Genomic DNA, 19,202 nt, shown 5'->3' on the forward strand with positions numbered 1-19,202 from the left:
AGCAAAGCAAAAAACAAAAAGCCTTAGAAATGCACACGTCCTCTCACCCAGTTATTCCATTTCTAATTTATTCTAAGGAAATAATTATGGATGTATGTAAAATTATGCCTATAAAAATATATTAGTTATGGGGTTAAAAGACCAAGTAAATAAATGGCTTGGTTACATCAGAGTAAATTAAAGAATAAAATGGAGCTCCTAAAATTGGATCTGGGAAACTGCACAAGATATATTAAGTGAGGAAAAAGAAAAAAACAGATTTATAAACCATACACACAGTAGGATCACATTTTAAAATACATATACACGTATGTGTATGTGTATGTATACTGTATGTATGTGTCACTGGGATACTAAAATATTAATAGTGACTGTATATAGTCGATGATATTACAGATGAATTTAATCATATTGTTTCTACATAGTTTCACATCTCCAAAAATGACTATGTCCGGTATAAGTTAAATATTTGACACGTATACAAGTTAAATATATATACGTGTTTTATATATACTTGTATTACATATATAATACATTATAAACATATCATATAATGATATATTTTAGGCAACATATACAATGTATATAGCCTATGTAACTCGTATCAGAACTACAGAAAACAAGATGAAATTTAAATTGACATGTATCAGAGAACTCTGGAACCATTGAGCATATATAGAGAAATACATCTTAAAGAATAAAGCGCTATGAAGAAGGCACAGTACATGAGTCAGGAGAGATAACAATAGCAACTTAATTAAACAAAGTGCCTAGTATCAGAAAATAAACTTGAATTGAGCAGTACATTTTAATAGCTACAATTTCTCACATCTAATAAATAGAAAGTCTTAAAATATCAACAGCTTTTGGAAACGAAGTAGTTTAAACAGACTTTGCAAGAAAGTGGAAAGGAGGCTAATAGAAGTGTTGGAGAGATTTCTGGAGAACGAGTTACTTCAATCTCATGCAATAGCACCATCAAGAAAGATATTAGGTGAAATCCCAGCAGAAAACACAACATCCACAGAGAAACTATGATAACACACATCTGGAATGTGTGACTCTGCCTGCCACACCTCAGACAAGATATTACGGAAACAAAGAGTCCAGAAAAGGGTGATTAAATTTTTGACAAGCGATTATAAAGGGAGAAATCAGGAGTGTTTAATCTTCAAACGTAAGATCTGGACAGAAAAATCTTTTCCAAAGTTTATAAGAAAATATTTTCCAAAGTTTGTAAGATCATAAATGTTGCGGATAGGATGGAAACTGTCGCTGAAAGACCAAACTAACATGATTAAAGTTTTCATAAGGCAGCTCCAAGGAAAATACACTCTTTTGATAGAATAGGGAAAATGTAGGTGAGGCATTATCCCAGTACATTTAGAGTGAAATCCAAAATCCTTCCCAAGCTTCCGAAGCGTCAGTATTCCCTGGTGGCTGCCTGCCTTGGCTCCCTAGTCCTCCCATCGTCCTCACCTTCCCTAGACCCCACCCCCATCTGCCCCCTCCCAAGCCTCCAATGGGCCTCTGCACTTGGCTGCTGTCTGCTTGGAAGGTGCTTCCCCTAAACCTTCACCCTGCCTGCTCCTTCCTTCTGAGATGTCAGCTTAAAAGCCACATCCTCACAGGGACCTTTTCTAATTTTCCCACCTAAAGCTACGTGCTCTTGGAACCTGGCACTACAACATTACTTCGTTTGATTTTCCTCATATTGCTTAGCACCATATGAGATGACCTACTCATCTGTGTCAGCCTTCATTCATTTATTTAATACATTGTATGTCTCAACTGAGAAAAGAAATCTTTAAGGTTAAACCATCCAGGGGGCTTTCCCTGACCACCCTGGCTAGGTCAGGCCACTCTTGTTTAGGACACATTTTGACCTTACCTTGTAATTTTTCTTTTGTGACCCAAATTACTCTTGAAATTTATTCTCTGATACTTGTTTTTCTAAGTTCCATGGAGTGTGCAAGGTAAGCTGGGGCCAGGGAAGGTCTCGAATGCCAATTCGGATATTTGGGCTCCACTCTATAGGCACTGAGGAAGGACTATCTTATTAATCAATGTATTTATTGTTAGTGCCTGGCACACAAAAAGCACTCAATACCTGTTTGAACTGATGAATAATTGGTGAATGGGAAAGAACAGATGAAGAAGGAGATTGGATTTCTATCTTACACAGCTCACAAAAATTAACTTGGAATGGATTAAAGACTTAAACACAAGACTGGAAACTGTAAAATTCCTAAAAGGAAACAGGGAAAAATCTCCTAGATATTGGTCTGAGCAACAGTTCTTCAGGTAGGACACTAAAAGCACATACAAAAAAGCAAAAATCAGTAAGAAATAATAACAGGGGCGCCTTGGTGGCTCAGTCAGTTGAACGTCCGACTTCGGCTCAGGTCATGATCTTGCAGTTCATGAGCTCAAGTCCCATGTGGCGCTCTGTGCTGACAGCTCAGAGCCTGGAGCCTGCTTCAAGTTCTGTGTCTCCCTCTCTCTCTCTCTGCCCCTCCCCTTCTCGCTCTCTCAAAAATAAAATGAAACATTTTTTAAAAAGGGCATTTTAAGAAACAAGAAACAAAATGATAAGGCAATCTTCAAAATGGGAGAAAATATTTACAAACTGTATCTAATGAGGGGTTAATCTCAAAATTATATATACATACCTACAACTGAATAACAGATATATAAGCAATAGGATTAAAAAAGATGGGTAGAAGAACTGAACAGACTTTCTCCAAAGAAAACATACAAATGGATAACAGGTACATGAAAAGGTTCTCAGCATCATAATCAACACAGAAAAGTAAATCAAAACCCCCATAAATATCACCTCGCACCTGTCAGAATGGCTACTATAAAAAAACAAAAAACAAAAAAAAAACCCAAGAGATAGCAAGGGCTCCAGAGGCTATGAAGAAAAGGGAAGCCTCACACACTGTTGATGGGAACGTAAAATGGTGCAGCCACTATGGAAAGAAGCATGAAAATTCTGCAAAAATTTTAAAACAATAGTGCCATATAATCGAGCAATTCTATGTCTGTGTATATTATATATGGAAAAAAGTGAAAACTTTAACTCCAAAAGACATATGCACCCTCCCCATGCTCAATGCAGCATGATTTACAATAGCCAAGATATAAAAACAAGGGGCGCCTGGGTGGCTCAGTCGGTTGAGCGTCCGACTTCAGCTCAGGTCACGATCTCACAGACCGTGAGTTCGAGCCCCGCATCGGGCTCTGGGCTGATGGCTCAGAGCCTGGAGCCTGCTTCCAGTTGTCTCCCTCTCTCTCTGCCCCTCCCCCGTTCATGCTCTGTCTCTCTCTGTCTCAAAAATAAATAAACGTTAAAAAAAAAAAAAAAAAAAAAAAAAAAAACAATCTAAGGGCCCATCAGTGGATGAATGCATGAAGCAATGTGGCACAAATACACAACGGAATACTATCGGGCCACGAGAAAGAAGGAAATGCTGCCATTTGTGACAACAGGGATGGACTCTGAGGTCACGAAGCCAAATGAAGTTGGTCAGAGAAAGACAAATACTGTATAATTTCACTTATACGTGGAATCTAAAAAGACCAAACTCAAAGAAACAGTGCATAGAATGGAGGTTACCAGGCGCTGCGGGTGAGGAAAACGGGGAGCTGTTGATCCAAGGGTAAAAACTTCCAGTTAGAAGAGGTTCTGGGGAACCTAATGCACAACACTGTCATTATAGTTAACAATGCCAGATTATACACTTGAAAGTTGCTAAGAGGGTAGATCGTAAATGTTCTCACCACAAAAAAAAAAAAAAAAAGCAATGGTAATTATGTGATGTGATGCAGGTATTAGCTTAACGCTAAGGTGGTAATCATTTTGCAATATGTGTATCAAATCAACACCTTATACACTTCCAACTTACGCAATGTTATATGTCAATTACATCCCACTAAAGCTTGTAGAAAAGGAAAGAAAGGATAAAGAATTAAAAGGCAAAAAAAGGACAGAAAAAGATAAAAGAGCTACATGTGAGGAAAATCAGGGCATTATATTAACCCCATTGCTATTCACTTTTGCAAATACTACTGGTTCCTATTAAAGAAGAAACAGACTCCAAATTATATTTGTAATAAAAATGTTTTAGTCAGAAAAATCGGTTCTTTCTTTTTTGTAAGTTTCAGGTTTCTAATTTAGGCGCCATACTTTCTGATTCAGTCCCGATAAATGAAACCCTTCCTGGGACTTTACGATTATGGTCCTTCCAAGTTAGCAGTTCAAGTGACAAAAAGGAATCCTGGATGGTTACGAAGCATATGTCAAAGATGAAAACAGTAAACCTATTTAGAAGAAACTTCATAAAGCTGAACGCTGAAAAACATTTCATGGAATAAAATCTTGTCCATATTTAGCAATCATGAAACCCTCTTTCAAGTCTCTTTGAAACCAACTTGGAGACATGTGTTTAGCCTAATTCTCGTGGAACACAGGTGGCAATCTTTAAAAGCCTTATGTTATAGAAGCAGTTCATCTTGGATAACAGCATTGAAATCAATGTTCTATTTTAGAAGACGTAAAACATTCACATCTCTTTATTATTCAAAAGGGTCTCGGAATTATGTCCTGTGTTCTCTTCATGCGCAAAATGAAATAAATTGATGACCCTAGCGTATTCCTTATCTTAAACAACATGCATTGAGACATACTGAACTACATTTGCTCTGCTGCACATGACAGAGGTGGTTCTAGAATTTGTAGGCAGAACCTAATTATGGTTCTGGAGGCTACAACTGTTCACTAGATGCAGGGAGAAACTGACCAGATCATGTAATTGTAGGGGTCAGGAAGACAAACCAGCGGGGCAAACAAATTCCACCCTCAGCTGCTTGGAGAGAGACCATCAGCCTTTGATGCAACATACCTGTTAGTGGTGAGACTGAACACAGAGAAAGAACATCAATTTCTCTCTCGTTTATTTTTTTTAAGTTTCATTTATTTGAGAGAGAGAGGGGGCAAGCCCGTCTGCATGCTCAAGTGGGGGAAGGGCAGAGAGGGAGGGGGAGAGACAATCCCAAGCAGACTCCTCGCCGTTAGTGTGGAGCCCGATGTGGGGCTTGAACCCACAAACCATGAGATCATGACCTGAGCTGAAATCACGAGTCAGATGATTAACCGACTGAGCCACCCAGGCGCCCCTCTAGTTTTCTAAAGGCCTATTCTTTCTCATAAAGGATTGACAGCGAATGACACAGGAGACAGATCTGCATGCAAAAGGAAACTTGAAAATTCTACTCTAGTCAATTTTAAGCTCTCATTAAATTCAGAGCTTCTCCCTTCACACAATAAGACTGTCACTAAGTCAAAGGAGGAATAAGAAATCTGTGTGCCTTGAGATTAACTATTTTACCTCTTAAAGTACATATTAGTACAAAGTATACTGTATCTTGAACTTTGTGGGTCATGACCGACAGTAAGGAATATGGGTTTTGGGGTTTTTTTTAATGTTTATTTTTTGAGAGAGAGCGCGCACAAGCGAACGGGAGCAGGGGAGGGGCAGAGAGAGAGGGAGACACAGAATCCGAAGCGGGCTCCAGGCTCTGAGCTGTCAGCACAGAGCCCGATGCGGGGCTCAAACTCACAAACCATGAGATCGTGACCTGAGCTAAAATCGGACGCTCAACTGACTGAGCCACCCAGGCGCTCCAGGAACATGATTTGTATCATAACCCAGTACATACAACACACACACAATTTACAATAAAAGTTTCATGGAAGTTATCCTTATTACATACAATGAATATAGTGTCTGTTTTATGTCATCTTTTTTAATGCTGGCCACATACGACAAATTGATGTCATGACCGAGTAATGGGTTAGAACCTCGTCTGAGAAACCATGCTGAAGTACATACGTTTGGTCTGGCCTCTGTCTACCTCTCTAACTACACTTCACATTACCCTCTGCCATACTTTGTCCACTGCCGCTGCCCCCCCAACTCCCCACCACCGAATTTCTATTCTATTTTTACATTAAATCACGAGATCAGTTCCTGCAATATGCCAACTGCTTTCCTGCCTCAGGGCCTTTGATCCTGTTCTTAGTGCTGCCTGGTACGCTTCCCCCAGACCACTGCACTTCATCATTCAGGTCTCAAGATGGAAGTCAATTCTTTTTTTTAAATTTTTTTTTTCAACGTTTTTTATTTATTTTTGGGACAGAGAGAGACAGAGCATGAACGGGGGAGGGGCAGAGAGAGAGGGAGACACAGAATCGGAAACAGGCTCCAGGCTCCGAGCCATCAGCCCAGAGCCTGACGCGGGGCTCGAACTCACGGACCGCGAGATCGTAACCTGGCTGAAGTCGGACGCTTAACCGACTGCGCCACCCAGGCGCCCCGGAAGTCAATTCTTCACAGCGGCCTTCACTGACCACCCAGTTTGAAACACACGACTCCAACCGGGGGCAGTGGGGGGAGGAGGTCACCCCTCTTAGGGTAGTTGGGAAGTCTAAATGAGAGAAGGTAAGACAAGCACAAAAAAAAACAGTATTCCACAAATGTCACTTTCCATCCCCCTATGCCATCCAATTCTAGCTATGGAAATTCTATTCCATTCGCTTAATGATGGCCTTTCTGACTCTGAAAAGTGAGGACTCCATCCTCCAGTATTCCCCAAGTACTTTGTAACCTCTCGGGACACTCACCACATTCCTTCTTTTTCCATTCAGCAAATATCTGAGCGCCTAATACAGTCTAAGCAATAGCAGTGAACAAAATATTGATCCCCCTCCCAGTTCGGTTTGGTAAGAGTGACAAATTCATACACAATTTCAACTGAATGTGGTAAGTACAACAAGAGAGATGTGTACTATGTAAAGTTGTGACAAGAAATAAAAAGTCACCTCTCTGAGCAGAGAAGTAACCATCACAGGAGGAGAGACACTTAACCTGGGTCTGAAAGAATCCAAGGGAATTTGGCCAGCAAACAAGGGCAGAAGAGTATCCCGTGTACAGCGTGTGCAAAGTAGAAGGAACACTCATACCACCAGCTTGAAGGTGCTTAGAACATTCAGTGAAAGATAAGCAGTTGAAAGGAATGTCTAGGCAACGGAGAGGCATGAAAGCAGCTAGACAGGTAAATGCTAGATGATGGAGGGCCTTGCATGCCATTCCAGGGACGCTGAATTTTATACTGTAGGGTTTGGAGAGCCTACAGTTTTCTGTTTTCTTTTTTTTTTTTAATTTTTTTTTAACGTTTTATTTATTTTTGAGACAGAGAGAGACAGAGCATGAACGGGGGAGGGGCAGAGAGAGAGGGAGACACAGAATCGGAAGCAGGCTCCAGGCTCTGAGCCGTCAGCCCAGAGCCCGACGCGGGGCTCGAACTCCCGGACCGCGAGATCGTGACCTCAGCTGAAGTCGGACGCTTAACCGACTGAGCCACCCAGGCGCCCCTGAGAGCCTACAGTTTTAAAGAGGTGACTTCAGGCTTGCCTGGGTGGCTCAGTAGGTTAAGCGTCCGACTTCAGCTCAGGTCATGATCTCACGGTTCATGACTTCAAGCTCTGCTGTTCAAGCACTCTGGTGCTGACAGTTCAGAGTCTGGAGCCTGCTTCAGGTTCTGTGTCTCCCTCTCTCTCTGCCTCCTCCCTGCTCGCACTCTGTGCCTTTCAAAAATAAATAAACATTTAAAAAAAATTTTTTTTAATAAACTAAAGAGGTGACCTCAAAGATTTGGGTCTTAGAAAATTCGTTCTTGTTACTGAGAAAATAATGGCTCGAATAACTGCCATACCACACTATTAAAGATATACTGCAACAGTCCAGGCAAGAAATGAGGAGACCTCAAAGTAAAACAGGATCTAGTGACCACCTGAATATGGGAAGCGTAGGAAAGCAAGAGAGGTTAACTCTGGTTTCTGGTGTAGGTTACGTATATTGCAATATGTAATAACTATAATATTAGAGTTATATAATATTAAAGCTATACTATAAGTTAGAGTGATCTCATTAATTAACTTGAAGGAATAAGGAAACCCAGGTAGAATGATAGCAAGTTCAGTTTTAGTCATGGCAAATTTGAGAGGCCTTTGTGGTAACCAGGGAGAGTGTCCGGGAAGGAACTAGGTTAGGCCCTAGCAGGTATGAGAGGAAAACTGAAGTTTAAAAACTTCTTTTTAATGTTTGTTTATTTATTTATTGAGAGAGAGAGACAGAGAGAGAGAAACAGAGCATGAGCAGGGGAGGGGCAGAGACAGAGAGGGAGACACAGAATCAGAAGCAGGCTCTGAGCTGTCAGCCCCGACGTGGGGTCCAAACCCATAGACTGTGAGATCATGACCTGAGCCGAAGTCAGATGCTTAACTAAGCCACCAGGTGCTCCTGAAAACTGAAGTTTAGATGTGAATGCTTAGGCATTAGTAAAACTCATGTGCGTGGATGAAATCACCCCAGCAAAATGCATAGATTAAGAACTGAAAATAATTAAGGACTGAGTCCTGGAGAATGGCATTTAAAAAGCAGGCAAGGCCAGTGGGGGAAAAGGCGGAGGGGGGTAGGGGGGGAATGAATGTTTGTGAACTTCAGTTATCACAGAAAAGCTAAATAAAGTTTGAGAAGAAATCATTGGATCTGGCATTTTAGGGCCATTAAAAACTTGGAAAAGGGCAACTTCATTGAAACCATTCAAGAGGAAGTCAGACAAGAGTACTGAGGATGAAAAGGGGGGCATTTAAAGCAGGTGAAAATGCTATGCTTCCATGCAGTCACAGAAAGGCGCAAGGGAGGATTGGGCAGTAACTGGATAAACCAGCATGGGGGATACGCTTTTTTTGTTTTATTTCATTTTCTCAAGATGTATGACCAGAACACTGGGAAGCAGGAAAAGGAGGCAGAGAGGCTGAAAGCACAGGGTGGGGTGGGGGGATAAAAGATACGCAGAAGCAAAAGGTCTTGTAACGGATGGGAGGGAAGGAGATCTAGAGGAAAGGTGGATGCATTGCCCTCCAACACCACTTTCCCTACACTAGAAACGCAAAATCGAATGATGAGTAAAATATATATCAATGTGTAGGTTAGGGGCACGAGGCTGAAGAAACTGACTTTCAGTCTCTGGCATCTGCTTAGAAGGGAGGAAAAAGCAGGAGAAGGGACAGGGGTTGGGGAAGTGAAAGTTTGGAAAGGGCTCCGCCGGAAAAGCACAGGGGCAGACTGGGGCAAGAAAAGGTCCCTGAGTAGGAAGGGAGAAAGAACAGGTGGTGGGAGGGGCTCTGTTGCTAAATTCTTAAGCTATACCCTTCTGATCTCTCTATCCCCCAGTCCGTTAACTCTTTAAAAGAGTTGCTAATTAAGTGAATTAACTCGACCCCCGGTGTTCTCAAACAAGTGACTCAATAAAAATTAGCTCTAGGCTTTTTAAAAATGCCCAGCACCATTCCTACTGATTCAGAATTTCTGGAGGTGAGGCTCAAGCAAGTGAATTTTCCAGAAGCTCTCCCAAGAGATCTTGAGGGGCATTCCTCTTAAAAAGCACCTACCTAGGGGATGATCCCCTGGCCAGAAGACAGCTGTGCAAATAATGGCCCTTAGAGGGGGGAAGGAGCAGCGCTCTGCGCCTCTGGAGGGCAAACACTGCGAGACCTAGGGACACCTGGGTCAGTGCTGAGCCATCACACACACAACCAATGCTCTTAAATGAGGCGCGTTAAAGAGAAGCCGAGAACTTGAAGTGATGAAAACTACAAACATTTAAAACGTTTGTTCGAAATAATGTCTCGCCTCAGGGTATGAGACTCCGTGTTTACCCCTACACTTTTGTTACATTACTCTAGAGGCTCAGCAGTACCGAAGCGGAATTCGAGGCGCTGCAAGACACAGGGAGAGAAAGGAAACTGCAGAAACAGCCCCTGGAAAGAGGGAAACATGGGGCGAAGGTGGAAGAAACCGGGCCGCCTCTGAGTGACCCTCCGCCCCAGGACCTGGGACGCTACGTAACCAAGACCGTGAAGCGGTTCCTCCGGCCTCGCCTGGCACTCACCATAGCCTCAGGATCTCGGCACAGGGAAATAGGTAGCGTTGCCACAGGAAGACACCACCTCAACCCCGACGCCCGGTTACTCCGGCAACAGAGCCCCGCCTACTACCGGACGTGCGGAATCGCCACCGCCCCGCCCCTTCGTTCCCAGGGGCTGGGAGAACTAGAACTCCGCCCATCCCGTCGACAGCCCCGCCCTTTCATGGCGCCGCTTGGGGCCAGCGTCATCCCTTAAGTTTGGTTGACAGATGACCCGGAAGTTAAGTGATACACAGCCGGCGCTCCACATATCCTATAATCTATTTCTAAGTGGACATCTACCCGTTTTTCACTTACAGAAGCCTTAGACCTCATGTGCTGCGTCACTCGCGTTTTAAGACACCACAGAGTGTATTTAGCTTTCTCTTTTGGAAAATTATTCCGGAAACGAAACCCTGAGAACAGGAAGTGATTAGTAGTGAGGCAGCCGCTGGATGTCAGGAAGGTCTGGGCGGATCAGCTTCGGAACGGAAGAGGAGTGTGCGGAGCCCGACGGTCTGTAAAGTGAAGCCCCTGGGATCGGCAGAGTAAGGACCCTTGGCGTTAAGTGCAAGAAACGGCTTGTGTAACCGAGGGGCGGGGGGGACGTTCGAAAGGGACAGAGGTCTGGGTCGGAGTTTGGTGTTCAGACGCTTTGGATTTGGGGAAAGGTTGCCTTTTGTTCCGGGAAAACTTGTTCAGACAGGGACGGAATTTCGGATTCGGCTCCCCGGACGGCAGAGGTTGACCAGCTTGTCGCTTTCCCACCTGTTACCCACTCCACACCCTCCCACCCCCTTGAATTGGCACTTGCCGGCCGAGCCGTGGCGCTTCCTCCGAGCGCAGTGGCTGGGCTCCTTGCTCTTGCGAAGGGGTCTTTGGAGACCTGTTTTCAGAGCGACAGAAGGGGGGGTTGTGACTATTGAGGAAGGTAGTCGCGGAGGACCCTGTGCCAAGTCAGATCGAGTACTCAGGGTGATCATTTTTATGGTGAAACCAGTTGCCATCTAACGTACAGTTCATCATATTCGATCGTGTCACTCTACTCAGCACCACCTTTCTCCTCATGTTTTCCACTGAATCTTAGTCTTTACTGAAAAGGCCATGCACACGTTTCTGAAAACATGTGCTGTGCCATTTTAATTCTATGACCAAGAAAGTGCAAATTAAGTTCTGAGTATTTTTGTTATATAGTTTAAACAGAAGTTCCTTTGGGATATAAATAGCAAATTAGTGTCACTAATGTCCCCTGAGAAAGTAATTAATTTCTTTAAAATTACTGTTGGGGCGTTTGGGTGGCTCAGTCGGTTAGGTGTGCCTTCGGTTCAGGTCACGATCTTGTGGGTCACGAGTGCCAGCGGGCATTGGGGTGTGTATTAACAGCTAAGAGCCTGGAGCCTGCTTCACATTCTGTGTCTCCCTCTCTCTGCCCCTCCCCTACTCGTTCTCTTTCTCTCTCTGTCTCTCAAAAACAAATAAAAACATTTTTTTTTTAATTTTTAATTAGTAAGATTACTGTCGTCGTATCAATGATACAAAAGCCGCTACAGTAACTTCACCACAGTTTCTTAACTAAAATCCAGGGCACCTGATAGAGTATACTTGGCAGAAACAGTGAAACAAATTTGAAAGTAAACCAGTAATTTTTTGAGACCTTCGTTAACTATAACAATATCACCTGTGGGAAGGTTTTGACATGCATGTGTACTAAATGCAGAAACAAGTAGAATATTGTCATATCTAAATTACAAGGTAATTAATAAACTTAGTAAACATCTTTGTATGGTATTGTCTTAATTGTTTCAATTTATACATTTTTAGGTTTTTCCATAGAAGGTTTGAGGTGCCTTTTCATTGGTTAAAAAATGACTACTCTTGAAAGTTTAGAAGCCAAAGGTAAGTATTCTTTTTTTTGATGTTAATTGTTTAAAAAAAATTTTTTTTTTAATGTTTGTATTTATTTTTGAATGAGAGAGAGAGCGCATGAGTGGGGGAGGAGCAGAGAGAGAGACAGAGGGAGACACAGAATCCGAAGCAGGCTCCAGGCTCTAAGCTGTCAGCACAGAGCCTGATGTGGGGCTCGAACTCACGAACTGTGAGATCATGACCTGAGCCAAAGTCAGACGCTCAACCGACCGAGCCACCCAGGCACCCCGGATGTTAATTGTTTTTTAAAACATGTAATTTATGACACAAGGACAGAGGCGTGCTTGAGCCAAGCAACTAAATCTCATAGAGCTCTTGGGAATCATTTGTGTTTCAGATTTCTCCGTGCTTGTTTTGTAGTGCAGTGTTTACATTTCAGTACCCAGGTCTATGACTGAATAGTCACATCATTGGATAGTATTTATTACTGCTGTTAAACTACTGTTGAACATTTAGTGTGAAAGCAAAGTTTTGCAGCTATGCGTTCTATCCACTACAAGAGTAAGACTTAAATAAACAAGAAGGTGTATGTTCTAAAGACTTCAGTAGACACACGAGCAACTAGGAAGTGTAAAAGACCATTTGTGTTGGGTTGTATTGCTTGGGCTGCTATAACAAACCAAATCGGGTAATGGAAATAGCAGAAGTGTGTTGTCTCACAGTTCTGGAGGCTGGAAGTCTAATATCAAGGTGCTGGCAGGGCCATGTTCCCTCTGAAGGCTCCAGGGAAGGATCTGTTCCAGGCCTGTCTCCTAGTTCCTGGTTTGCTGGTAGTTTTGGTATTTCTTAGCTTGTAGATGCATCACCCTGATCTTTGCTTTATGTGGACATGGCATTCTCCTTGTGTGAATGTGCCTGTGTGTCCAGATTCTTCCTAAGGACATCAACCGTGTTGGAATAGGGGCCCACCCTACTCCAGTATGACCTCGTCCTAACTAATTACACCTGTAATGACCTTATTTCCAAATAAGATCACATTTTGAGGTATGGACTTCAACATAGGAATATTTGAGGGGGGGGCCACATCAACTCATAATGCTTGCTAACTACAGTAGTTACTTTTTAGTCCTGCTTTAGTCCTGTTTGCTTGTCCTCTCTAGAACTATTGATCATTCCCACCTTTTGAAATACTTTCTTTCCTTGACTTCCATGATACCATTCTTGTTTTCAGCCTACTCTGTAGCCCTTCACTGTTCCAACGCAATAGCCACACGCGGCTATTTGAGTTTATGTTGATATTTTTAAAAATTAAAAATTCAGGGGGTGCCTGGGTGGCTCAGTCAGTTAAGCATCTGACTCTTGATCTCAGGTCGGGTCTTGATCCCAGGGTCATGAGTTCAAGCCCCACATTGGGCTCCACACTGGGCATCAAGCCTGCTTTTAAAAAAAAAAAAAAAAAATTCAGTCCTTCAGTCACCCTAGTCACATTTCAAGTGCTCATTAGCCACGTATGGCTAGTAGCAATTGCATTAGAAAGAGCAGATATAGAATGTTTCCATCACTGCAGACAGTTCTATTGGGCACCAGTGCTCTAAGTATATTTGCTCTCTTTCTTTTTCATCCTTCTCTTCTTTTGGTTTATCTTTTAAATATTAACGTGTTTCAGCCCTCTTTCTCCTCTGCTCTCAAGGCTTTAGTAATTATCTGTAAGAACAACTTCCAAATCTGTCTGTAGCCTAGATCTGTTCCTTTGTGCTTCAGACCCTGATAGCCTACTGACCATCTTCAGACAGGCATTGAGAACACTTTATGCATGTCCCAAAGTGAACGCCTCCTGATTCAGGTTATTCTTGGACAGTGAGTTCCGGAGATTGGGGCCTGTCCCCTTCTCTCCATGGGAACTTATTTTCCAGAAGCCAGCTTTGCAGTAAACAGACCTCCAACAGCAAACTCTTTGAAAGGGATTCAAATATGTTTAGGAAGCAAGGAAGAGAAGATCATACCAATACATATTTAAGTGAATTTATTCAGCTGTGTGAACAGCATTTCGGAGTCACTGGAAATCATTAGAAGAAGCAAACCAGAGAATATAATGAAAGTAATACACTGGGGATTAATGAGGAATAGGGCAATTAAATGGTAACTACGGTGAAAGTCATTAGCATGGTGCGTGGCAAAAAGCGAAACCTGAATATCGTATTATCATTGGAGATTAAAAGTTAGTTATTGCAAGGCCTCTGTGAAAGTAAATTATTTTTTATTTGTTGCTACCTGTTTGTATTGAGCATTAGACTTATAAAGCACTTTCCCATGCCTTATTTCATCTGATCTTCATTTTACAAGGTACATAATTCAGCTGTTAGTCCTATTCCTACTTAATATAATGGTAACCGTTGTTAGTGAACAAAAGTTACTTGTATGCATGGCCTAGAAGCAGGTGCATTTGTCATGGTTGGCGTTTGTCGGTGGCCTGCATTTCCTGTAACTGCCTCACAAGAGAAGCACCATTGGTTTAGAGAGTCCGAACTTCCTCTCAGTGGACATTTGAGCGATATCGTCATCACGAGAGGGACTGCTGCTAGGGTTTCATTTGAACGGGAAACAGGCAATAAAGAGAAACCATTCGAAAATCAGCATTTGAATCCAAAACTTTCTTGAGAGCAAGATGAAAACTAAGAGTATTAAATAAAACCAGACCGTTTAGGGAAAGTAAACCAGGTAGGAGAATCTGAATCATCTAAATACTTAGAATTCCATCCGATACTCTAACACTCATTCTGTGGAACAGGTATTAGACGAAAAAGAAACCTACGGACAGATAAATTTGGGAAGTTCTGGATTAAAGGAGAGTTTATGCTACAGGACCTCCCAGAGCCTTTAACATCCTCGCACGCTGTGAAGCTGCGAAGAGATACAGTAGACAGCGTGGCCCACACAACCAGGGAACTCTTCATTCATGGAGCCTGTGACAAAGAGAATGATCCCATGTCAATAAAATGTGGACCTAACCCTTAAGTCCACTAATCCATAACACAGATATTTTAATTTAATAGTAACTAAACCTCATTAAATGAAACTGGTGACATTTAAAAAGAATATTGATTTCAGATTACTGAGTGACAATCCCTAATTTGTTTAACTGTTTGGTAGCTGAATCTGCATCTACTCTGAAACGTTTGTCAGACTATAACCGAGTGTCGGAATTAACGCTTTGGTGTAGAGGGGGAAAAAAGTAAGCGGTTTTTAAATGAGTTAGTTATTGGATGTTAAAATGAAATCTCAGTGGCCGGTTAACACTGATGAACTTCAGTACGTTTTATGCGTCTTTTCCACGCCAAGCACCGTGTCATTAAGCTGACCGTACAAAGATTGGGCTGCCCTGTGGAGCCCCCAACAGTCCTGTCGGTGAGAGAAACAAAGCATGTTAAAACACTCTGATGTTTGCATTATTCTGAGAGCACTGAGGGATGAGAGGAGAGTAAGGGTAAGTGATCTGCCCGAAGTCACACAACATGTGGCAGTGGGGGGATCGGGGGGAGCTTCGGGTATTTTGACCCAGAGTCTGGTGTTCTTTGTACCACACCATCCTACAGACTTAGAGTATCTTGTGTTCTTGGAGTTAGAGTTTTATGGGAAAAGGAGAAATGTGTAATGATAGACTAGAAAATCGTTTTTGCCTCAGCATTCTAGAGCAAGTTTTGGCAACTTATGGCCCTCAGCCTCCTGAGAATATTTACAAACCAGTTTGATGACAGGGAACACTGACTTTGAATCCCACTTGGGCCAAGGGTTATCCCAAATAAAAAATATTTCTGTGCTTCTCATTATCAGACATATACTATGAAAAAAAGAAAAATTAATTTCTCATTAAAGTTTCATCTTTGCAATTTGGATGTGGTTTTTTTTTCTTCTTTGTATAAGTACCTGTATAGTATCCTCAATTTTGCCTCATGGTCCATAAGCCTCAAATATTTCTCATCTGCCCCTTTATGGAAAAAGTTTGTCAACTCCTATTGTGGAATATTATTTGTTCTTTGCCTACATTTCAATAATCTTTGGGGAAGGCGGGAAGGATGAGCCATAAACTAGAGATATGTTTTCATTCTTTGATAACTGATCACTGGGAAGAACGATGTTGATGAATAATTGAAGAATGGTTCCGTTGGTTCCCTTCGAAGCGTGGAGAATAGGGATGGCTGTTTGGGTCCACTTAAACATTACTCATAATTATGGAGCTCGTACCACAGACGATTGTCTTCCCACCTGAGAGAAGATAATTGCTCATGAATGTGCCCTGGATTGTGCCTTGTATGTATGTAATAAAGCTTTCTATGTGTGTCCTAAGGGAAGGTAGAATTATGAAAGGTAAGTTACCAGGTGAGAAAATGGAAAGCCCGGACTCCCACTTGCCTCCATGCCTGTGCACATTAGCAACAAGCATAGTTTTTTACAGAGTTGTTACAGCTGCCATGTCCTCTGTTGTACAACCCTCACTCTCATAAATGCTTGAGTAAGTAGAGCAGTTTAAATTTTTTTTTAACGTTTATTTATTATTGGGAGAGAAGGAGAGACACAGAGCATGAGCAGGGAAGGGGCAGAGAGGGGGAGACCCAGAATCCGAAGCAGGCTCCAGGCCCCGAGCCGTCAGCACAGAGCCCGACGCGGGGCTCGAACTCACAAACTGTGAGATCATGACCGGAGCCGAAGTCGGACGCTCAACCAAGCCACCCGGGTGCCCCAAATAAGTAGAGCAGTTTAAATAGAGTTAAGAGTAAATTGGGGCTGAACCAGGTGAAGAGAACTTCTTGATTGGAATGTGTGATGTATCTTGTTTGAAAAGAGACTTCTTCTGAATACCCATTAATGTTCCTTTGCCCTTTAAATTTAGCAGTAATTATTTTGTGCTGTGTTCTTGAGTCTCCATTACCTAAAATTCCAACTCAAAAACGTTACGACTTGCCTAAAAATCCTATTCAAGCACAGTAGCGTGTCACAGCCGCTTCTTGTTTCTTCCGCCTCAGTGGACCCGGATGGTACGGCCGTAGCTTTGTCTTTTTGTTGTTTTGTGAACCCCCAGCTAACTCCTGATTCTATAGAACTTCTTCCAAGACAGAATGTCTTAGAGACAAAATTCAATTTGCGTTAGGTAAAGTTAGCACATCCTAAAGGCAAACGTTAAGAACACGGGAGCAGGCCTTTACTTTTGCAGAGTTCGGTGGAAGTTCTCTTGGGGGCTCATGTGCTCCGGCCTGACCTGAGATCCCAAACTCTTTATTTCTCCTTCTGGAGTATTCCTTTGTGGGTCTTCTGGAGAGCAGAGTTAATCCTAAGGCCCAAGTTAACGTACGACATAGAAATGACAAGATATTTATCCTAATGTAAAATGTTTTGTAAAATGGAACACATTATACCCCAGATGCCTTTCCACCTCCTCTGTAACTAACGTTAACTCAGGACTCCCAGTACATTGGTACGTCTGTAGGAACCTCCCCCCCCCCCCCGCCCCCCGCAAACTGTTAAATAAAAAAAAAAAACAGTTCTAAAGTCTAGCGATATACTTTTCTAAGACTTGAGCATAAAAAATAAAAGTTAGAACTATATTTGATGTCATGACTTAAGCTTTCTTTCTCCCCCTGAATCAGGATCCAAAGTTTATTATTAGTTTTTTAAAGAGTAACCACACAGGCAACAGAAGCTAACATTTAGTGAGCGTTCACTGTGCCAAACACCGTTCTAAACACGTCACGTGTATTCGTATTTAAGTGTTGCATTAAATCATCGGTGTTGGGGATGAAAAAATAAATAAATAAAACGAAATAAGAATGTGAGGAATAGATCTCCTGACACTTTGCTAGAGTTATTTGGTAAAGCAGTGTGACAATACAGATCTTCTCCCGGCACGTTAATTCCATTCTTGGGAATTTATTCAAAAGAAATAATTGAGAAGTTGAGAAAAATCTGTAGGCATAAAAGTATTCACTAAAGCATTAATTACTATAGAGAAAAATTAGAAAAAGTCCAAATATCCAACAATAGAATAATAATTCAGTAAATAATGCTATATTAACTTGCAGGAATAATGTAGTCATAAAATGAAAAGTATGAAGAATGTAGCAAGATAGGAAAATATATTAAGCTTCTAAAGTTAATTACGATTACAATCATAAAAATGATGAAGGAATTTGAAGTAATGAAAAATTATTTCAGGGTGATGAGAATATAGGTAATTTTTTCTTCATATCTTTTAATAATGTAATGTTAAAAACCAGGAGATATGTGTATGACTGTATTTGAACTACTCTGTAGTTTCTGTATCTATTTAACAAAGTTTATGAAGAAGAAGAAAACCACGCTCATTAAAAAATAGAAATCTAATACAGAAACCTAAGGAAAGCATTCTTGTTAGGTATTTCCCTTGCTGTAAAACAGCTTTATAGGTAATTTTTTCATTGTTTCTTGTTTGTTTGTTTGTTTGTTTAACATTATCCTGAACAAGCTTACCATTTCCTACGGCTCTTTGCTGGAGAATTCCATTTCTAGGATGAGAAATTGGGACTCATGGTAATGAGTCATTGCTCAATAGAATGTGTATATATTATGTAATCCCTTTTTAAATATGGCTTTGTACTTCAGAAATTCTTAAGAAAGGTTTAGTTTTAATAAGACCTTACTATTGCTCTTATCAAATTGTTTTCCTAACTTCATGGGTTACAGCGAAATGTGCTTAACGTTTAATAACAATTAAAGATTAAGATTTAATTGATCAAGACATGATACTGATATCTAAAGGTAATTGAGGCTGAGGACATACTTTGGCCTTTTTTTTTTTTCTTTTTAACTAGGAATTGTTTCCTGTCTTTGCCTTAGAAGGGATGAATGTCAAAATACAATGAATTCACTAAAGACCGGCCCATGATTGTTCTTAGTTAACATTTCTATAGGAATAAGATTTCAGTGGAACTATTTTTGCACCACCGATTGCACTCTGATTATATATTACCCTGTAATATATGTTCTCTTTTTATATGCATGCCCTAAATTAGATAGTAATTTCCTGAGCACAGTAGTCCCCACTACCTCGTACGATATCTGGTCAATATCAGGCATCAGCAGCATGTTTGCTGCCTGTGACCGACTCAAAGCTTGTCATTAGAACCATTGTTATATATGCTTGTCCTTTGCCCCTCCCCTTGTTATCATTCATTTATTATCAGCTAAAGAATACTGCGAGCGAGGCACATTACTGGAAATGTAGTAAGCAAGAGACACAGAGTCCCTACCCTCATGGGATTTCTATCCTA

General features: G+C 41.5%; 2 protein-coding genes across 5 annotated transcripts in view; one reads left to right on the forward strand and one right to left on the reverse strand.

Annotated features, from left to right (window-relative positions):
- NME7 (NME/NM23 family member 7) overlaps positions 1-10,114 on the reverse strand; it is a 260,266-nt gene extending 250,152 nt beyond the window's left edge. The window contains exon 1 of one of the 2 annotated variants that reach the window (XM_042925970.1): positions 10,021-10,114. In XM_042925970.1, the coding sequence (XP_042781904.1) occupies positions 10,021-10,023 (3 nt within the window). In that variant the 5' untranslated portion in view covers positions 10,024-10,114. The remainder of the gene's footprint in view (positions 1-10,020) is intronic. The other variant, XM_042925972.1, reaches the window with a different exon arrangement.
- Positions 10,115-10,293: 179 nt separating this feature from the next.
- The window catches only part of BLZF1 (basic leucine zipper nuclear factor 1), a 29,765-nt gene continuing 20,856 nt past the window's right edge, over positions 10,294-19,202 (forward strand). The window contains exons 1-2 of one of the 3 annotated variants that reach the window (XM_042925967.1): positions 10,294-10,599; positions 11,857-11,931. In XM_042925967.1, coding sequence (XP_042781901.1) covers positions 11,901-11,931 — 31 coding nt within the window. In that variant the 5' untranslated portion in view covers positions 10,294-10,599; positions 11,857-11,900. Of the gene's footprint in view, positions 10,600-11,855; positions 11,932-19,202 lie in introns of those variants that run through there. The other 2 variants (XM_042925968.1, XM_042925969.1) reach the window with 2 other exon arrangements.

This window comes from Panthera leo, chromosome F3, assembly GCF_018350215.1.
Source record: "Panthera leo isolate Ple1 chromosome F3, P.leo_Ple1_pat1.1, whole genome shotgun sequence".
NCBI classification, from domain to species: domain Eukaryota; kingdom Metazoa; phylum Chordata; class Mammalia; order Carnivora; family Felidae; genus Panthera; species Panthera leo.